Below are 16,742 nucleotides of genomic sequence, written 5' to 3'. Positions count from 1 at the left end.
CCCCCCAAGGTTTTAATTCCCACTGAATTTTTGATGAAGACAATGACCATGTCAATCCTAAGAAGATTTAGATTTGTGTGGGGGTTTCTTTGTTCATTTGTTTGTTTGTTTGTTTTGGATCTTTACCAGACATGATTCGCCATTACAGGAGACACGGCTGGTAGTATATTCTAGCTGTATACTGAAGGGCCAACACAATGGTTTGCAGCACAGAGATTCTCCCGCTGGCCCCTCATCTGATGACGTCACTATGTCTTCTAGCATGATTATGCCAGAGTGTTTGCGTAGTAAAAGGAACATCATTTTCTTATAATTTGCTTTTTATTTCTCCCTCCACATTATCATTAAAGCAGTATTTTGCTTTTTAAAAATTTTGCAGGTACGTCATATTAACTATAAATTTCACTTCAAAGAGATGAGGGACACATAAAATATTTATATTATAAAAAGGAGAGTCTTATAGGTCTGAGAATTTTTTATTTAAAGGGTCTCTATCGACCTTGACTTTGGGTACTTGAGGATTCCAATCTCATGAGTCTGGTGAAGTAGTGAGTGGACCTTGAAAGGACTTAGTGTTGCTAGTAGTGATTTTCCTGTCTGTCTCTCCCACTGGACTGAAAGTTCCTGGGGAGGTTGGAGGAGCAGGTCTTAGTCCTCCCTGCCCTGCCCCCGACATGGTGCCCAGGCCTGGGGTGGGGACGCAGGAGACCTCGTGGGATCCACCATCGCCTTGCTCCCTACGAGATGCTCAGCACCTGGAGCAACTCCATCCCACCAGGAGCTGGAGTTGAGATGCAGAAACTCTCATGGAGGATTGTCCGTCACATTTGGGCTTGGAAAAGCAGTTGGGGAATAGGGAAGCCTCTCTCTCTCTCTCTCTCTCTCTCTCTCTCTCTCTCTCTCTCTGTCTTTCTTTTGCAGAAATGTCACAATGTTCTAGCAGGATGTTAATCAGTAACACTCCCATGGGGGCATACTTTGGAATAGCAAATATTTGCTGCAGGCTTTCACTGCAAACCCTAACCTTGTCTTTGCACTAAATGAAGGACCTTCCCAGGCACCTGGGGGCCACTCACTGGTAAGAGCCCACGGATTAAAGGGAGGCCTTCACAATGCCTAACTAGCGAGGGTTCGGAGAAACGACCTCGTCCTCTCCGGATGGGTTCCAGGGTGGGGGGGTGGGGGTCTGGGCAGCGCTGAGCCCTCACTTCTAGACTGGAGAGGGCGGGGGCGGGGTAAGTGGCGTGCTGTGGACACAGGGGGCTTTCTCCGCAGGTAGGAGGCAAGATGATGAGGCTTTGAAGACTCGAGAGTTTATGCCCACAAAATTACTGTGCAGGCCACACTGTGCAGGATTCCTTCCCAGGCCCCCTCCCAGCAAGGAGAGTGAACCCCCCACTTCCGGGTCTGTGTGGGGTGCTGCTCCAGGTACATCCAAGCCGAGAGGTGGGCAGTGAGCAACTCACGTCCTCTTACCCCTCGGGGTCTATTTAGGATGATGTATCCTTGGTGCGCTCGATGGCACCTCTGCCCACAGACTCCGTTCTGCTCGGTGGCGGCACACCGACCTTAGGGGATGTATGGGACTGTCCGTGCGTTCCTGGGCTGTCACCCCAGACTGAGGAAGAAGCTGCTTGATAAGACTCAGCAACCGGAGGCCGGGGGGACATCTGTCTGGTGTGCCGGGATTACTTCCTGACAGCTGTCACAGAGAGAAGTGACTCTGAACCCAGGAACACCTAGCCATGGGATTGAATTATTAACTTACAAAGTAGCACTAAACATTGTATACATACAGGCAGACTTCAGAGAGACTGGGTATTGGGGCTCCGGTCCACGCGAGTCACATGAATTTTTTGGTTTCCCAGTACATATTAGAGTTATGTTTACACTATACTATAGCTTATTCAGTGTGCAGTGGTATTACATCTAATATAATATACAACTTAAAAATACTTGGTTGCTAAAAATTGTGAATCATAATCTTTTTGTTGGGTCTGACCTTGGTATTGATGAAAATGCATTATCTGTGAAGGACAAAAAAGCAGAGCAAAAAAAAAAAAAAAAAAAAAAAAAACAACAACCCACCAAGGTATGCCTGTGTACTGAAGGGCGGGTTTGGACAAAGCAGGAGGTACTTACCCAGCGTTTCCAATTCTGGAGCGAGCTACTGAATGCAAACTTGCCATTTAGAATCAGACAGGCTTCTCCAAACAGGGACATGTAGGAAACACAGCAGAAGTCTTTCGCCGAGTAAGTTTTTCGCCTGCGACCTCAGGCTGCGGGAGGAGTGAGGCCCTGGATTCTACAGAGCCTCTTAGCATCAGCAAGAGCTGTGTACTGGGGCCAGGTGTCATTTGGTACCAGGCACAGATGAGGACGCAGCCCCCCGCCCTCAGGGAGAGGAGGCCTGGGACTTCTCCCTGCCTCCACTTTCTGCTACAGGTGGCCTGGTTCAGAATGAGGGTCTCTGCCAATGGAAACTGACATGAGGCCTGCGGCCTTCTGGGCCCGATGCCCACGGGGCTGAGAGGTCCCACCCCACCCACTCCTGGGCGGTGGGCCCTGAAGAGAGTGAAGGTGAATCTCGGTGACAGGCAGCCTCAGGGTAGCAGGTCTGGGGCTGTTGGCTGAACACCAGGAACTGAGTGTGGAGACAGCCGAGCGGCTCGGCCCAGCCCTCGGGCGTTTGTTGAGACAGAAGACGAGCAGGTGCTCAGGAGCCAGGCTCAGTGCCTGAGCATGAGCAGGAGCCGGGAGAGGCGGTAGGGCCGGGGTGGCTAGCGGTGAGGACTGTGGGGTTTGGAGCCCCGCCGCCCGTGTGAAGGCCGGCTCCACCACGTAACCTGGGGTGGCGAGAGCAAGGCCGCCCTTCACAGGCTACTAGGAGGGTCAGATGAGGTTAGCTCCGGCCTTGTGCGTGGGGGACGAGCTGGCGAGTCACCACTTCTCTCCCGGGAGCTCCAGGTGTAGGGAAGGAAGACCCAGAAGGAGCCGGGACCTGGGCCCCAGGCTGGCGGTGAGCAGTAGGAGAGGTGCAGGGAGACTTCTGACCACAAAGTCAGGCGAATGCCGCACTTCCCCTTTTCCTCATCACCACCCGGACCTTCTAACCCCCCCGCCGAATGTGCCCCAGCTCCAGGTCCCCAAAACCCGGCTTGATGGGCTGCAGTAGGGCCCGGCGATCAAGGGCAATGAGTAAAGCAGGTCATTGGAAGGTCCGTGAAGACCTTGTGAATGGGGCTTTGTTCTGACCCACACACCCGGTTAGGGCTGGGCCCAGGCCACATCCTCTTTAGTCCCCACCCCTCTGGGAGGAAGCGGAATGAGTGGGAAAATTGGGGGAGACCAGGAGCCGCCCGAGGGCTTGCAAGGGATGGGACGCGGAGGAGGTTTTGCTCTGTGAAAAAATCCCCTCTGGTGAGCAAGTGCCACCGCACCTTGCTCCGGGTCTCTCGGAGGGGACTCAATGGCATGAGCCCAGAGATAAGCCCCGGCCCCCACCCAGGAGAGAAGCAGGGTGACTGGAGGATGGCGCCATGACATAGGCGGGAGTCACTGTATCAGACATTAAAAATAATCTCTGCCCTCTTTGCAACCGAGGAAGGCTTGCCGCTGAAGAAAAGTGCTCCTTCGGCCTCCACAGCTGACCCGATGAAGGCCGCGCTGAGCCTCCTGCTCCCCTGCCTCCTGGCCGAGGGGTGGCTGGTGCCCAGCCTGGCCCCTGGTGCCCGGTCGCCAGAGGCCCAGGCAAGGCAGGAGACTCTGCAGAACCCCACCACCCAGAACGAGACTGAGGGACAGGCGGATGAGCCCTGGCTGGAGGCGGGGGGCCAGCAGCTCTCTGAGGACACCGCCAACTTGGGGTTCAACCTGCTGCGGAAGATCTCCATGAAGCATGAAGGCAATGTGGTCTTCTCCCCGCTCGGCCTGTCCTTGGCCATGGCAGCCCTGATGCTGGGGGCCAAAGGGCAGACGAAAGCCCAGCTGGGAAGCGGGCTGCGCCTGCAGGTCCTGAACCAGACGCGGCCCCAGCACCTGCCCACCCTCTTTCGGCATCTCAGACGGCGCCTCTCCCGCAGCCGGGAGCTGGGCCTCACCCAGGGCAGTCTGGCCTTCGTCCACGAGGATTTTGACGCCAAAGAGACCTTCCTCAATTTATCCAAGAGGTATTTCGATACAGAGTGTGTGACTATGAATTTTCGCAATGCCTCACAGGCCAAAGGGCTCATGAATCATTACATTAACAAAGAGACGCAGGGGAGAATCCCCACACTCTTTGATGAGGTTAATCCCGAAACCAAATTAATTCTTGTGGACTACATCTTGCTCAAAGGTATTTTGATAACGTTCTGCTCTCCCAAAGCCTCTGCGTCGGTCTCTTCCTTCTCTCTGTTTGGCCAGCCTACGGTTAATGCCCGGTGACCTTCTATGAGCAGGTTTTCAGGTTTCACAAACAGACGGATAGAAACAGGCACCGACCGCGGACGATGTCCCAGGCGCGGTGCCGGCCGTGCGCATTTGATGCCCCTGCCCCGGCGGCCCGCGCGCTCGGACTCCTTCCTTACAGTTTTCCGGGCGCCTCTACACAGTTCTCTCTCTCCGTGCCACTCTGACGCAGAGAATCTTCTGCGTCACTGAAAAAAAAAACAGGCAAATGGCCCGAGAGATTTAGGGTTGCATCTTTGCTCCTTCTCTCTCTACTTTTTGTGACCTGGGGCAAGTGACCAAGTCTCTTACTATAAAAAACGGGGACTCTCCCCCCTACAGCACGGATGAAAGTGAAGTTCAGAGAGGTTAGCTTGACGATGAGGCCACGTGAGGAATGGCAGAGGCCACACTCCACGAGGTGGTCCTGACCCTCACCCCAGACCCTTTCCGTCCCGCCCCTCGAATGGGCTGTGGACTTGCGTGGCGGCTGCCGTAGCAGGAAGCTGATAATGAAGGACTTTGCAGTGTCCAGGAGGAGGACGTGCTTCCCGGTGGCCAGGCCACGCCCCCAGGACAGAGGTCTGCGTGTGTCACGCTACTGCACGCTGGTGGCCAACGCTGGACTGCGTGGCAGTTTGTCGGCAAGGGCCCCAGTCTCTAAGCGGTGATGGCAGGGGGACCCCATCGCCTCTGCTACCGTGGACCCCACTGCATGGGCGCGTGCACTGGACACAGGGCGGTCGGAGGGCCCCTCGTCAGCACGAGGTCTTCCGCAGCCTGCGGTGACCGCGGGGGAGCAGGGGTCTGTCGGGAGACACTTCCTTGCTGGCGCGTGTGAGTCCAGCAGCAGGTGGGACTTCGCTTTGCCAGCCGGGGAAAAGGCTGATCTTTGGGGAATTTATTTTGCCTATTGGAGCCGTGGTCAAAACAAGCCCCATAAGGGACTGCACATCCTAGTTTGGCCCTTTCCTCTACGACTTTGGCAAGAATGACGCTCTTTTTTGGAAGGCGGTTTCCACAATAAGTTCTCTTCTTCCATTCAGGGAGATGGCTGACCCCTTTTGACCCTCTCTTCACCGAGGTGGACACTTTCCACCTGGACAAATACAAGACAGTTAAGGTCCCCATGATGTACAGGGTCGGCAACATCACCTCCACCTTTGATAAGAATTTTCGTTGCCACGTCTTCAAACTGCCCTACCTAGGAAATGCCACCATGCTGGTGGTCCTCATGGAGAAAATGGGCGACCACCTTGCCCTCGAAGATTACCTGACCACAGACCTGGTGGACACGTGGCTGAGAAACATGAAAACCAGGTACAGTGAGGCCCCTAGGCCTGCACAGGCTCAGCCTCCCGTCTTTGTAAGCCGTCACCACTGTTTTGTGGTTTAGCGGCCGGTCTCCCTCGGTGAGCTGTGGGCTCCTGGGGGGGCTGGGGCTGCATTTGTCCCGTTTGGGGCTCTATCCCGGCATCTCTCACAGTGCCTGGCTTGTTCATCCCTTCGGCCGGCACTGATTACGATTCTCCTGTGCCAGGCACTGTGAGAAAGCATGATGGAGCCCTCATGGAGCTTACACCCTAGTAAAGGAGGACAAGCCGTAGTGTAGGGACGGGAAGGGGAGCACCAGCAGGGTGCAGGCGGACGCCCGGCCGTAAGCAAACCCCAGAAGTGAGGCACGACCCTGTGGGGAGCGGCACAGGCAGAAATGAGACCGTTCCGAGCAGGAGTGTGTGCCTGGTGGGTTCGAGGAACAGCAGAGCAACCAGTGAGGAGAGGCGGTCAGAGAAGAACCAGGGGTCCAGTCACCCCGAGAAAGACTTGGCTTTTTCCTTAGGGAGACGGGAAGCCACTGGGGGCTCCGCGCAGAGTAGCGACCTGGTCTGAAATGTGTTTGAAAGAGCCACACAGCCCCTGGGTGGACAAAAAAAACTAGGGGGGTGAGAGAGGAAGCAAGGAGACCAGTCAGGGGGGCACCGAGCATCCAGATCGGGGTGCTGCCCCTCGGGCTGTGGGGGTGGCAGGGGAGCGAGGAGCAGCAGTGGGGTCCTGGATCTCTTAGGAGGCTAGAGGTGACAGGATGTGCTAATGGACTAGATGTGGGTGACAGAGAAAGAATGAAGGAGGAGGACGTGAGCAGAAGGAAAAAATATTAACCTCCCGCTATACACCAGACACCGGTCTGGGAACACAACGTATATTAATTACCTTGTTTCATCTTCTGAATGGCCCTGCAGAATTGGTATTAATATTTTTGGCTACATGTAACAAATTAAGAAATTGAGACTTCTTTAAGACAAATTTAATGTCAATTTTTAGTCTTCATGCTTTTTATTTTTGAGCCGCAGAACTCATCTTTCCAAGGTACTTTCAAAGAACTGCGATTTACATCTGAAATAGATAATCCCAGAGTTTCTCCAGCTACAGATAGGTAGGGGGTTGAGAGTTTTCTTCACTCCCCTCTGGAGTTCTGGGGGTCTGCAGAATCGAGAGATTGAATACGACATCGTCCCGGAGTCCGCAGGACTGCTAGAAGTGGCGAATTGCTGGAAGCAGCGATTTGGTTCGGGGTTTTTTTAAACCATAGGGAAATGGATACAAAATATGTTATTCTTCACTAAAGAGAATGTGTCATTGGCTGGGAAATAAAACCGGTTCAGTGAAGCTGAATTTAGGTAGGTAGGTAGGTAGATGATAGATGATGATAGACTAGAAAGATAGATGATAGATGATTAGATAGATAGATAGATAGATAGATAGATAGATAGATAATAATGATGATGATGATGATGAGGATGATGATGATGATGGTGGTGGATGGATAGATGATAGATAGATAGATAGATAGATAGATAATTTATAAGCCAGCACTATTTCCCCTGAATGGGCTATCCATACAGTCAACTGAGGGAATGGGTTCATTAATGGAAATAACCTTAGAGGAAGGGGGAAAAAAAGACCCTTTTTTAGGCTCTCGTCTACCTTTCACCATTATATGTACTTGTATCACAGAAATATGGAAGTTTTCTTTCCAAAGTTCAAGTTGGATCAGAAGTATGAGATGCACGACCTGCTTAAGCAGATGGGAATCAGAAGAATCTTCTCACCCTGGGCCGAGCTGGGCGACGTCTCGGTTCCTGCGAGAAATCTCAAAGTATCTAAGGTAAGTCGGGACCTTTCGTTAGGACCCAAACCCAAAGTATGAAAGGGGACCAAAACCGAAAAATATTTTTGCAAGCCATTTTAACGTTGATAAAGTGCCAAGCTGTAGAAAATTTCATTTAAATTCAAAAGACTTGAAAGAGCACCCAGGTCGGATGTTTTAAGAATCTCGAGCTCCTCTGTTAGAACATTTGTTCCAGTGATTTATTTTCTCTTATGCATAGCTATCCCTCTTCTCTCCCAAATGCTCGCGGAGAAATTTACCCCTGAAAAGGAATGGAATTGGTTCACAGATTCATTTCAAAGTTTATGAAATCACACCACTTCTAAGATGAAAGAAACCCCTAGAAGTTATCTGGCCAACTTCTCACCCCTTGTGGGACTCCCCTTCTATAATAGCCCTACGAAATAGTCTTTGGGTTTCCTTCCTTCCTTCCTTCCTTCCTTCCTTCCTTCCTTCCTTCCTTCCTTCCTTCCTTCCTTCCTTCCTTCCTCCCTCCCTCCCTCCCTCCCTCCCTCCCTTCTTTCTTAATGCTTCCTGTGGCAGGGAACCCACCGCTTCTTTGAAAAGCAACCCAGTCCACAAATGGCTAAAAAAGTATTTGGGTGTTTCTCATACACATATTTTTTAGCCTGTAACTCCTCCCTAATGCATACTCTGTGGCCCTTGTTCTGCCTTTAAGAGCAAGGTTAGTCACTGTCCACAAAGAATGCCTCCAGCTAACCCGTTTTCTCAATGAAGCTGCAGTTGGTTTTGAGAGGCAGCATCATCTGTTGTTCAGAGCGCTCAATAATTATACAGCTTTGTCGCTCACATCAGCTGAGGTTCCTGGACAAAAGAGCCTCCCGCGTATGTCTGGTGGCCTGCGAACAGGCAACCAGAGTTTGGGAAGACCTCAGTGACCCCAGGGGTCGGCCAGGGACTCCGCAGAGCAGCCCCGGGTGCTGGGAAGCTGCTACAAAAGACTAGCCGCACCCTTGACCCCACGTTGCCTGCCAGAGGAAAGTTAAAGTGTTCAGCGTTTCCAGGCAGCTTGAGAACCTTCTGGAGGAGCACCAGCTCGGCTAAAGAATCAGTAGCACAAAGTACATGCTCAGCAAGTATTTGCTGCCCTGAGGCACGTGTGCCTGAATTGGCTAAAGTCCCTGGGTCCACGCCCAGACGGTGTCCCATCTGGGTTCCTGGGCTCTCCTGGTACTGCGCTGGGTTGTAAGGCAGTGCCGGGGGCCACCTCGGACCACCGCTCCCAGCGGAGGAGCCTATACATGAACGGCCGGGGGCGTGGCCCGGTGGGAGGACCTCGGCCAGGGATCCCCAGCGGCCCCACCCCCTCCTCTCCGCTGCTGCCCAGATGGTCTTCCACGTTATTTCCTTTTCTAGGTTTTACAAAGAGCTGCGATTGAGGTCAACGAAAAAGGAACGGAGGCAGTGGCGGGAACCTTCTCAGAAATCACGGCTTACTCCATGCCTCCCGTCATCAAAGTGGACCGGCCATTTCATTTCATGATCTACGAAGAAAGCTCTAGAATGCTTCTGTTTCTGGGCAGGGTTGTGAATCCAACTCTCCTCTGACCCACTACACGCCTGAGGACTCAGTGCGCAGCAGATGCTGAATCTGAGGTCGGGGAATCCACCCAGGATATTGGCTCTGGGTGCTAATTCGAGCCAATCATAGATAAATCCAAATTTACTTTAAGGAGCCGTTTGGCCCGTCTGCTTGCTATGTTAAGCCTGTTTCTCAGAGCCGTTGTTGTTGGCTAAAGGCTGGTTTGGTAGAATAGTTTTACCCTTCTCCGTTACTACTCTGTCTGGACTTTTAAAAAAAACAGTAGCTCAGAACACTGTTTCCAGATGAAGCCTCCGGAAGACACGGGCGTGAGTCATGTGCTTCACTCCGTTTACTGCCTCCTCCTGCCAAATAAGTGTTTTATTTTCACCAAAATGAGAAGAAAATGGCCGGAGTCGGGCCTGATCACAGCGTCTGCCTCAGTGGGGCCCAGTCCACTCCGTGGCGCCTCCGGTCATTTGGCAGAGGCCCTAACTAAGCCACAGGCCACCTAGTCTGACACCTTCATTTTATAAAGGACGGAAAAGGGGGATCAGAGTCAGGGTCACATTCTGCCTTGCACGGGCTCTCTCCTCCACTAAAAAATGTATACTTGTATATTAAAAATGATATTTTATGACTGCATTGGTATAATGATAATTTTATTCTGGATTTTATTTCTCTTTATACCAATGTATATAATTTGCTTATTGCAAGAAGTAAAACATCTTCATAGACCCCTAAAAGTACTGTGGGCCTTAGGCACTGGCCTCACTGCACCTAATGAATAAATCGTGCTGGACAGCTCATAGGATGCAACATTCTTGCCCAAGGTCACCTGGTGTGGCAATGGCAGAGTCTCCCGGCTCCAGGCCCTCGGCCTATTCCACTCGTCCTTCTGTCTGAGACGTCCGGTGGGACCCAACTAAACAGGAAGCATGCGCTCGCCTCTGTTACCCGCTGTGGTTAAACGGAATGCAAGCCTGGACTTCGTGCCAAGGTTAAAAGGAAAATACCACCCCACCCACCCCTGCCCCGAAACTGTCTCAAGCAGTCATTTTCTGTTATAGAGACAGGAAAATATTTTAGGAGTAAATTCTGAGACTCAGGAATAGAGCTAACTAATCTGGGACTGTCAGCTGTGATAACTAAATGCCTAATTGGATTTGTTTGCTATCTAATTTTATACCTAAAATTAATGTATTGATTATCTTAACTACTAATAGAAATCAGAGTAGTGTGTATCACACTTAATGTGAATAGGTAATGAGATAGAGCAGCAGTATAAAGATTGACTTTTCAACATTTTAAAACCTAGAAATAAATTCGCTCCTGTGGTCCTTGGCGCACCAGTTGACCGGTGGTAAGCGGGGCCTCTCTAGGGCCTAGAGAGACACAAATAGAGGACTAACTCCAATGGCATTCTCCAGTGACTTGTTAGTGTTCAGTTAGTCGGGCTCATTTGTGGAAAAATAGTACAAAGAGAAATAAAAAAGGATTCAAAGTACTCACTTTTAGGAGATGAAATTGAGGGAGAAAAAAAGCCTAGGAGCACATAATACTCTCTGCAATAAATACGGCCAAACCCAGTTAGGAAAAGATTCATTATTACTGAAGGATTCATATGACATGCAGATCACACTCTCTCTTCATCTCTCCACATGCACCACAAAACAGTGATGGCATAATGCTTATACCTAACACATTGCTCTTTAGGCAGAAAATAGCCTTATTCTCTATTAAAAACAATTTTTTTTTTAATTCCTCAACATATGCTTGAGGAAGCTTTCTAAGACACTATGTTTCAGATTTTCCTATATGCATGGTGAAGAAATGCAGATCAACGAAAAAGTGTAATTAATCATACAAAAAAAACTCAAGGTTTCAACTGAGGGAAGAAATGTGGACATCGTAACAAGGTTTCTCTATATTTGTTAGATTTTAAAAACTGTTCCTTGTCTACGGCCATGCTACCCTGAACAAGCCCGATGTCATCTGATCTCGGAAGCTAAGCATGGTTGGGCCTGGTTAGTACTTGGATAGGAGACCACCTGGGAAGACGAGGTGCTGTAGGCTTTAAAAAAAAACAACAAAAAACTGTTCCTATACTTTCTCTCTCTCTCTCTCTCTCTCTCTCTCTCTCTCTCTCTCTCTCTCTCTCTCTCTCTCTCTCTCTCACACACACACACACACACACACATACACACACACACACTATAACAATTAAGAACAAATTATTGAGTTAATCTAATTTATTTACTTTCACTGTAAAACTCCTACTTGAGCTAAAGAACCTGTTCATTTCAATTCAAATTTTCACATATACTCACTAATTGCAAGTAAAAAGGAACCCATCCTTCCAGAGTAAGGGGTCTGAGCTCAGGAAGTTAAATAAACAACAACAAAAAAAATCACAGAAAAAAAAATTATATATACTCTTTATATATATTTTACCTCTAGGAAGTAAAATCTTTTTAGCCCTATCCCCATTTCTGGCAGTAAAATTGAGTTCTACAGGTCTGTGTTTTGCTTGTAATACTAACCTGTGAAACTCTGGACCCCATCCTACAAATGCAAGTCTCCATAATTAAACAAAGGTGACATTCCTATTTCCCTGCAGCTACAGATGGAGCTCGTTCTTTGTCACACAACTAGTTTAAAGCGACTGTTTGATAAGCTGTTAAACTGACTGTTAGTTGTTAAAGAGAGTTCTATGTGGATACTCATAAGTGTCACCAATTGGTTTTTTACTCTGTCTTTACATATCTGTCTTTGGAAGTATAATTTTAACAAATATTTCGATGATTTTAGAAATTACCATGTAATGTGGGGGGAAAAAAAACTTCCAAATGTAATTTTGATTGTCTTAATTGATAACTTCATGCCTTAGGATAAAACTGCAGCTGACTCCTGTAAATTCTTGACTTTTATAAGCAGTAGTGACTTTGCTCTGTCAGATCACGTTCCTCTTCTCCTGCATACACAATGGAAAATAAAAGTTCCTTACTCTGCTAAATTTATTCTTGAACAAATAAACCAGAATTCTCCATTTCCTTTATGGAGAATCTCCATAAAAGAATCTCTATGAATCTCCGATGCTGATCATGAATCAAAGTGCTGGGAAAACTGATGGCTCCCCGATGTCCCATTAGGTACCGCAGACACTCTCTCCTGAATCACAATGCGTTCAGTCCCATGTCACTGATGCTGGGAGGAGACATCATTAGAACAGGTAGACGAAAGCCACGAAGAATGAACCAAACCAGCCAGGATGGTGAAGCTCCTCACACCTACTCAATTTTTACCCACTAACGATATGGGTAGTTGAACAATTCCATTTACCTGATTGTCCTTAAATGAAAGATGTTAAGAATTACTAAAAATAGCCAAAAAGAGGCCAGTTTGTAAGGCTAAGGGGAAATGAAGGGCATAAAAGTTTGACACTGAGTGGCTGTCCTGAGTAATTTATAGTTGACGTTGGTGTGCTTTTCTTATTCGTTGCTTAAAAATGAACTGTCTCACTCTTTAATTAAAGAATAAAAACTGCGGGAAAGTATTTAAAGCTTTTTTCACAAACACAGGTATCTCGTTAACCTATGTTTTATTTTGAGTAAATTCATTATTCATTATTTCACATTATAAAAAGTAACCACACACGCGTATGCATTCACAAATTAGATCATCTTTATCATACATCAATATATTTTAAAAAACAAATATTTTCTAATATCAATATAGTTATATGCTGATTGCATTTTGAAATAGAGAAGCTGATAATAGCTTCATACAGTATATCTCAAGAACCGACATTTTAAAATTAATAACTGTATATGTTCCACAGGCAAATTTTGATGGAAGTATTAGCATTAGTACAAATAAATGCTGTTGACATAGCTTAAGCATGATAGCTTGGAATAACAGCTGATTCAAACTAGATTCATCATTTTTAATTAAGGACAAATACAATCTAAAATGTAAACAAAGTATTTATAAAATAAATTCTTCTAGGAAATAAAGGAAATCATCAGTCTATTATTTTTAAGGTAGTTGTGGCTAAAAGTTATCAGAAATCTTTGGAATTTTCATTGCCAAATTTAAATTTCAGAATGCCCAGGTACACAACATGTTGTCACCGCAATCGAACTGATAAAATTGCGGACAGCTGTTCGTACCCTTTTCAGTGTGACTTTCCGGTTGGGCTTGAGGATTCATGAGAAAATGCCAGGTCTTTCTCACTCCCAAGTCCCCCCCGCCCCTGCAAGTGATGATCTAGCGAGGGCAATTTTAGTTGATGTAGACGCTCATCTAATTTTTAAGCGCTAAAACTCTAGAGAAATTACATGGACGGTTTCCTGCGCAAATGCAGGCAGACTGTCTCTTCTGCAGCAGCAGGAAAAGCGCACGCCTACAGCCGTTGGTCATGACACCTCGCTATCACGTTGGAATTCTGTGACCACATTATTATCTAAGAAATGTATATCATACCTCCTAGGGAAGCTCATTTCAAACATGGAACTTTTAGCAACGTCGGCTGCCGCCGTGTATCTTTTCCATTCATTAAGGGGGGAAAAAAAAAAACCAAAGCCCAGCCCGTTGCTTTAGCTTTTGCTGTCAATCACATCATCCCCGTTGTCTTTCCTTTGCTTCCTTCATCGTGGACGATTTAAGGATTGGATTTTCTGGATTTTCTTTGTCAAAAAGAAAGGGAAAAAAAAATGCGAGAGGAAGAGAGGAAAGGAGTCGGGGAGGGAGAGACGTTAAGAAGAAAGAAAGAGAGAAGAGGAGAGAAAAAAAGCAAAGTGAAAAATGTTAGCCGCGTAATGCTTACAAAGTAAATGACAAAACGTAGAATCTACTTTGAATAAACCTAATACATAAGAATTCTGATGAAGTGAAAAATAAATTACACATTAAAGATTACTTGGAATTACCTTTAATTTCCAAATCCTATGTGCATCTAACATAGCATTCGATTCAACTCATGTAACTTTTCCTACATTTTTTATTTTGTATAACCGCAATAGAAATTAATGCAGCCTTAAGATACGATGCATTCCCATACTTCCCTTAAATACCGATATTCCTAAATACCAGATGTGTGTGTGTCATTTCTAAGACACTAACAAGTTGGAGGATGTATTGCATAGAATTTTTCTGAGCAGCAAAAACGGAGATAATTAATACTTTCTGAAATCACTTCCTGGGCTTATCTTAAGGAAAAAGAGATATATTTTCATTGGGATATGGCATGGTGCTGAACTATAAATAATAATACTTCACAGAAACATAACCAAACATGACCACATCAATCTCCTATTCCAGTTATGTGGCAGTGCACACTCATGAAAAAGTCCAAATTAGAAGCACATCATATGGAGACACAGCTAAGGGCTTGTACATCCGGCCAGGTGTCAAAAAAAGTAGCTGTGATACCAATGTTCCTTCTCCTCCAGAATACTCGGAAAAGAAGAAACGAACTCGATGTGATTTTTTTAGCAGAGTGTTTCTTTCTAGATTTATTTTTTAAACATTTATATATATAATTGATTGTATAAGTGTTAGTATAATTATATGACTCTATATTACATATGTTGAACTAGAGAAAATTCAGTCTATAAATAGGAAACATGCTCAGCGATGAAAGAACTGATCAAGATAGTAATCTGAAATAAAGGAGAGGTGATATAAATACAGGACATTTCGATGGTCTTTATTTTTAAAAATGCCTACCACATTTAGAAAAACAAGTTGAGAAGAGAATGAATTACATTATCATGTTATTAGGTATGTTCTTCAACAGAAGAAATCCAGGGGGACCTTTTGAGAGAAAGAGGGTGACGGGTGATAGAGAGGATGGATCTTGGGATGCCGGGACGGGAAGGTGCCTTAGGGGACGAAGCAGGAGTCAACCCTGTCATTTTACAGACGGGGCCACGAGGCCCAGAGTGCCGAACTGAACGTGTGCAGCTGCTCAGCTGTGACTAGAAGCAGGGCACAGGTGCTCTCTACAGCCCCTGACCCTGTCCTGCCTCTGTTCCCACGACTGGTGAAGGGAACGTCCACCGTATAATCATTAGAGCAAAAACCGTATGTGCAAAGAGCATCCTCTGCAGATAAAAGTATCGTCTGTATTAACACTACCAACTTATGATATAAATATTACTTTTTCTATTCCCTATTAGTTTCCTGTTATACAGTCCTACTTTTTCCTTGAGCTCCTTTCAATAAATTTGTTTCTAAGTTTTGAATGAATTCAGCTGTATATTTGTATATATCAATAGCTAATTAAGATTTTAGAATATGTTACAATATCATTCAGTTCCTAAAAGGGATACCGGCATGGAGTTTCTGCTAAAAAAAAAAAGTGCATGTCAGAGACTTTACTAGAAAATCCTCATGAATAAAGTGACATATGTTTCAAAGAAAATCTGAATCCTGTTTAAATTCCGTACTCATCAGAGATTCCGGCGCCCTGTAGAAAGGGTAAACCTGCAGATATGGTTTGAGGCAGGCTGGGCGCGTCACGTCGACTGTGACTCGATGTCTTAACACTGTGATTGTTAACTACTACTCTCTTCAATGTTTGAACTAAAAGAAACAAAGGCTTCAACACGGAAAACAAGATACAATTGGCACATGAAAAGGAACCAGGGGGCTGGCGAGAATAGAGGCCCTTTATAACCTCCACTTCAAGGACAAGTTCGGCCTCCAGAAATCTCCAGCTTACTGACCTACATGCTGGATCCTATGCGCAGTAATATTTCTTAAGTGGCAGCAGCTGCGCTGTCTTTCTGTGCTCTGGGCAGCGAAGTACTGTGTGCACTTAAGCTAACTAGGAATGCAATTACTCCTAGCGTCTTCTCAGATAAAGTCCTCGAATACGAACATTTCACAGAGCAATAAATAGATCTTGGATGTTAGTGGGAGCCATTTAAAGAGTCTTCTTGATTTCCTGAAGTTACAACGTTTTGGTCATGTGTAGATCATCTCATATAAAGTCTTAAGATAACAGAGGCGCATGTGCTAATAATAATCCCTTTTAATTCAGAACGTTTCCTCGTTACAGACATTTTCTGTTCTTTGGGAAGGAAAGTACACCGAGAAAAGTGTAGGATGATACACTCAGCAGTGTGTCACTGAATTACTTACAAGGTGGCCTTCCGTGGTTGTGTGTCTTTACTTCCACTGCTCTTTGCGTCAATCGAGTTACCTGCCCCCCGGGAGGTGCTCGGAAGGGCAGCATTAGGAGAAAAGGGAGTTGGAGCATTACTAGCATTTCGAGTCCGGAATGAATCATCTGAAAGTAATACGTGTATCGTCAGACATTTTTTAATACACTAAGAGAGAGGTTAACCTACAAGAAGAAAAGTTAATAATAGCTGACTTTTTTCTTTTAAATCAATTTGCTAGGGTATAATTTATATACAATAAACTGCACAAATTTACGGCTTTGACCCATGAAGCTCTCACCTGCCCCTACCAAATGTTTCCTCCTCTCCTTGTAAGCCCTTGCTCTGGCCCCCCAACCCCCGCCCCCGCTCCCCCCTCCCCCCAACAACCAGAGATCTGCCTCCTGTCACTATGGATCAGTTTTCATTTTCT

At 46.6% G+C, this 16,742-nt stretch overlaps 2 protein-coding genes and 1 pseudogene across 5 annotated transcripts in view; 2 read left to right on the top strand and 1 right to left on the bottom strand.

Moving 5' to 3' along the window:
• The first annotated feature begins 1,002 nt into the window (after positions 1-1,002).
• On the top strand, positions 1,003-9,800 carry SERPINA10 (serpin family A member 10). Of its 2 annotated transcripts, none has more exons than XM_016145524.2 (5): positions 1,003-1,078; positions 3,608-4,336; positions 5,475-5,748; positions 7,444-7,594; positions 8,975-9,800. In XM_016145524.2, exons 2-5 carry the CDS (start codon positions 3,655-3,657, stop codon positions 9,164-9,166), a joined length of 1,299 nt encoding a protein of 432 aa, XP_016001010.2. In that variant the 5' UTR covers positions 1,003-1,078; positions 3,608-3,654; the 3' UTR covers positions 9,167-9,800. The 2 variants fall into 2 exon arrangements, with proteins under 2 accessions (XP_016001010.2, XP_016001011.2); XM_016145525.2 differs by having other exon boundaries at positions 1,020-1,078; positions 3,604-4,336.
• A 1,297-nt stretch (positions 9,801-11,097) lies between these two features.
• LOC118601257 lies at positions 11,098-11,216 on the top strand (annotated as a pseudogene).
• Positions 11,217-11,334: 118 nt separating this feature from the next.
• The window catches only part of PPP4R4 (protein phosphatase 4 regulatory subunit 4), an 81,225-nt gene continuing 75,817 nt past the window's right edge, over positions 11,335-16,742 (bottom strand). The window contains exons 25-26 of one of the 3 annotated variants that reach the window (XM_016145522.2): positions 16,290-16,437; positions 11,335-13,828 (exon numbers count right to left, since the gene is read on the bottom strand). In XM_016145522.2, the coding sequence (XP_016001008.2) occupies positions 13,804-13,828; positions 16,290-16,437 (173 nt within the window). In that variant the 3' untranslated portion in view covers positions 11,335-13,803. The remainder of the gene's footprint in view (positions 13,829-16,289; positions 16,438-16,742) is intronic. The other 2 variants (XM_016145521.2, XM_016145520.2) reach the window with 2 other exon arrangements.

The sequence above is a fragment of the Rousettus aegyptiacus genome, unplaced genomic scaffold (genome assembly GCF_014176215.1).
Source record: "Rousettus aegyptiacus isolate mRouAeg1 unplaced genomic scaffold, mRouAeg1.p scaffold_m13_p_3, whole genome shotgun sequence".
NCBI classification, from domain to species: Eukaryota; Metazoa; Chordata; class Mammalia; order Chiroptera; family Pteropodidae; genus Rousettus; species Rousettus aegyptiacus.
The sequence above is the reverse complement of the archived record's forward strand: the minus strand, read 5'-3'. Positions and strand labels throughout refer to the sequence as shown.

Bases quoted from the DNA above. Each gene is read 5' to 3' on its own strand.
- SERPINA10 (XM_016145524.2), top strand. From the start codon at position 3,655: ATGAAGGCCGCGCTGAGCCTCCTGCTCCCCTGCCTCCTGGCCGAGGGG. The intron at 5,749-7,443 runs GTACAGTGAGGC...CTTGTATCACAG, and splicing joins CTGAGAAACATGAAAACCAG to AAATATGGAAGTTTTCTTTC. The intron at 7,595-8,974 runs GTAAGTCGGGAC...TTCCTTTTCTAG, and splicing joins GAAATCTCAAAGTATCTAAG to GTTTTACAAAGAGCTGCGAT.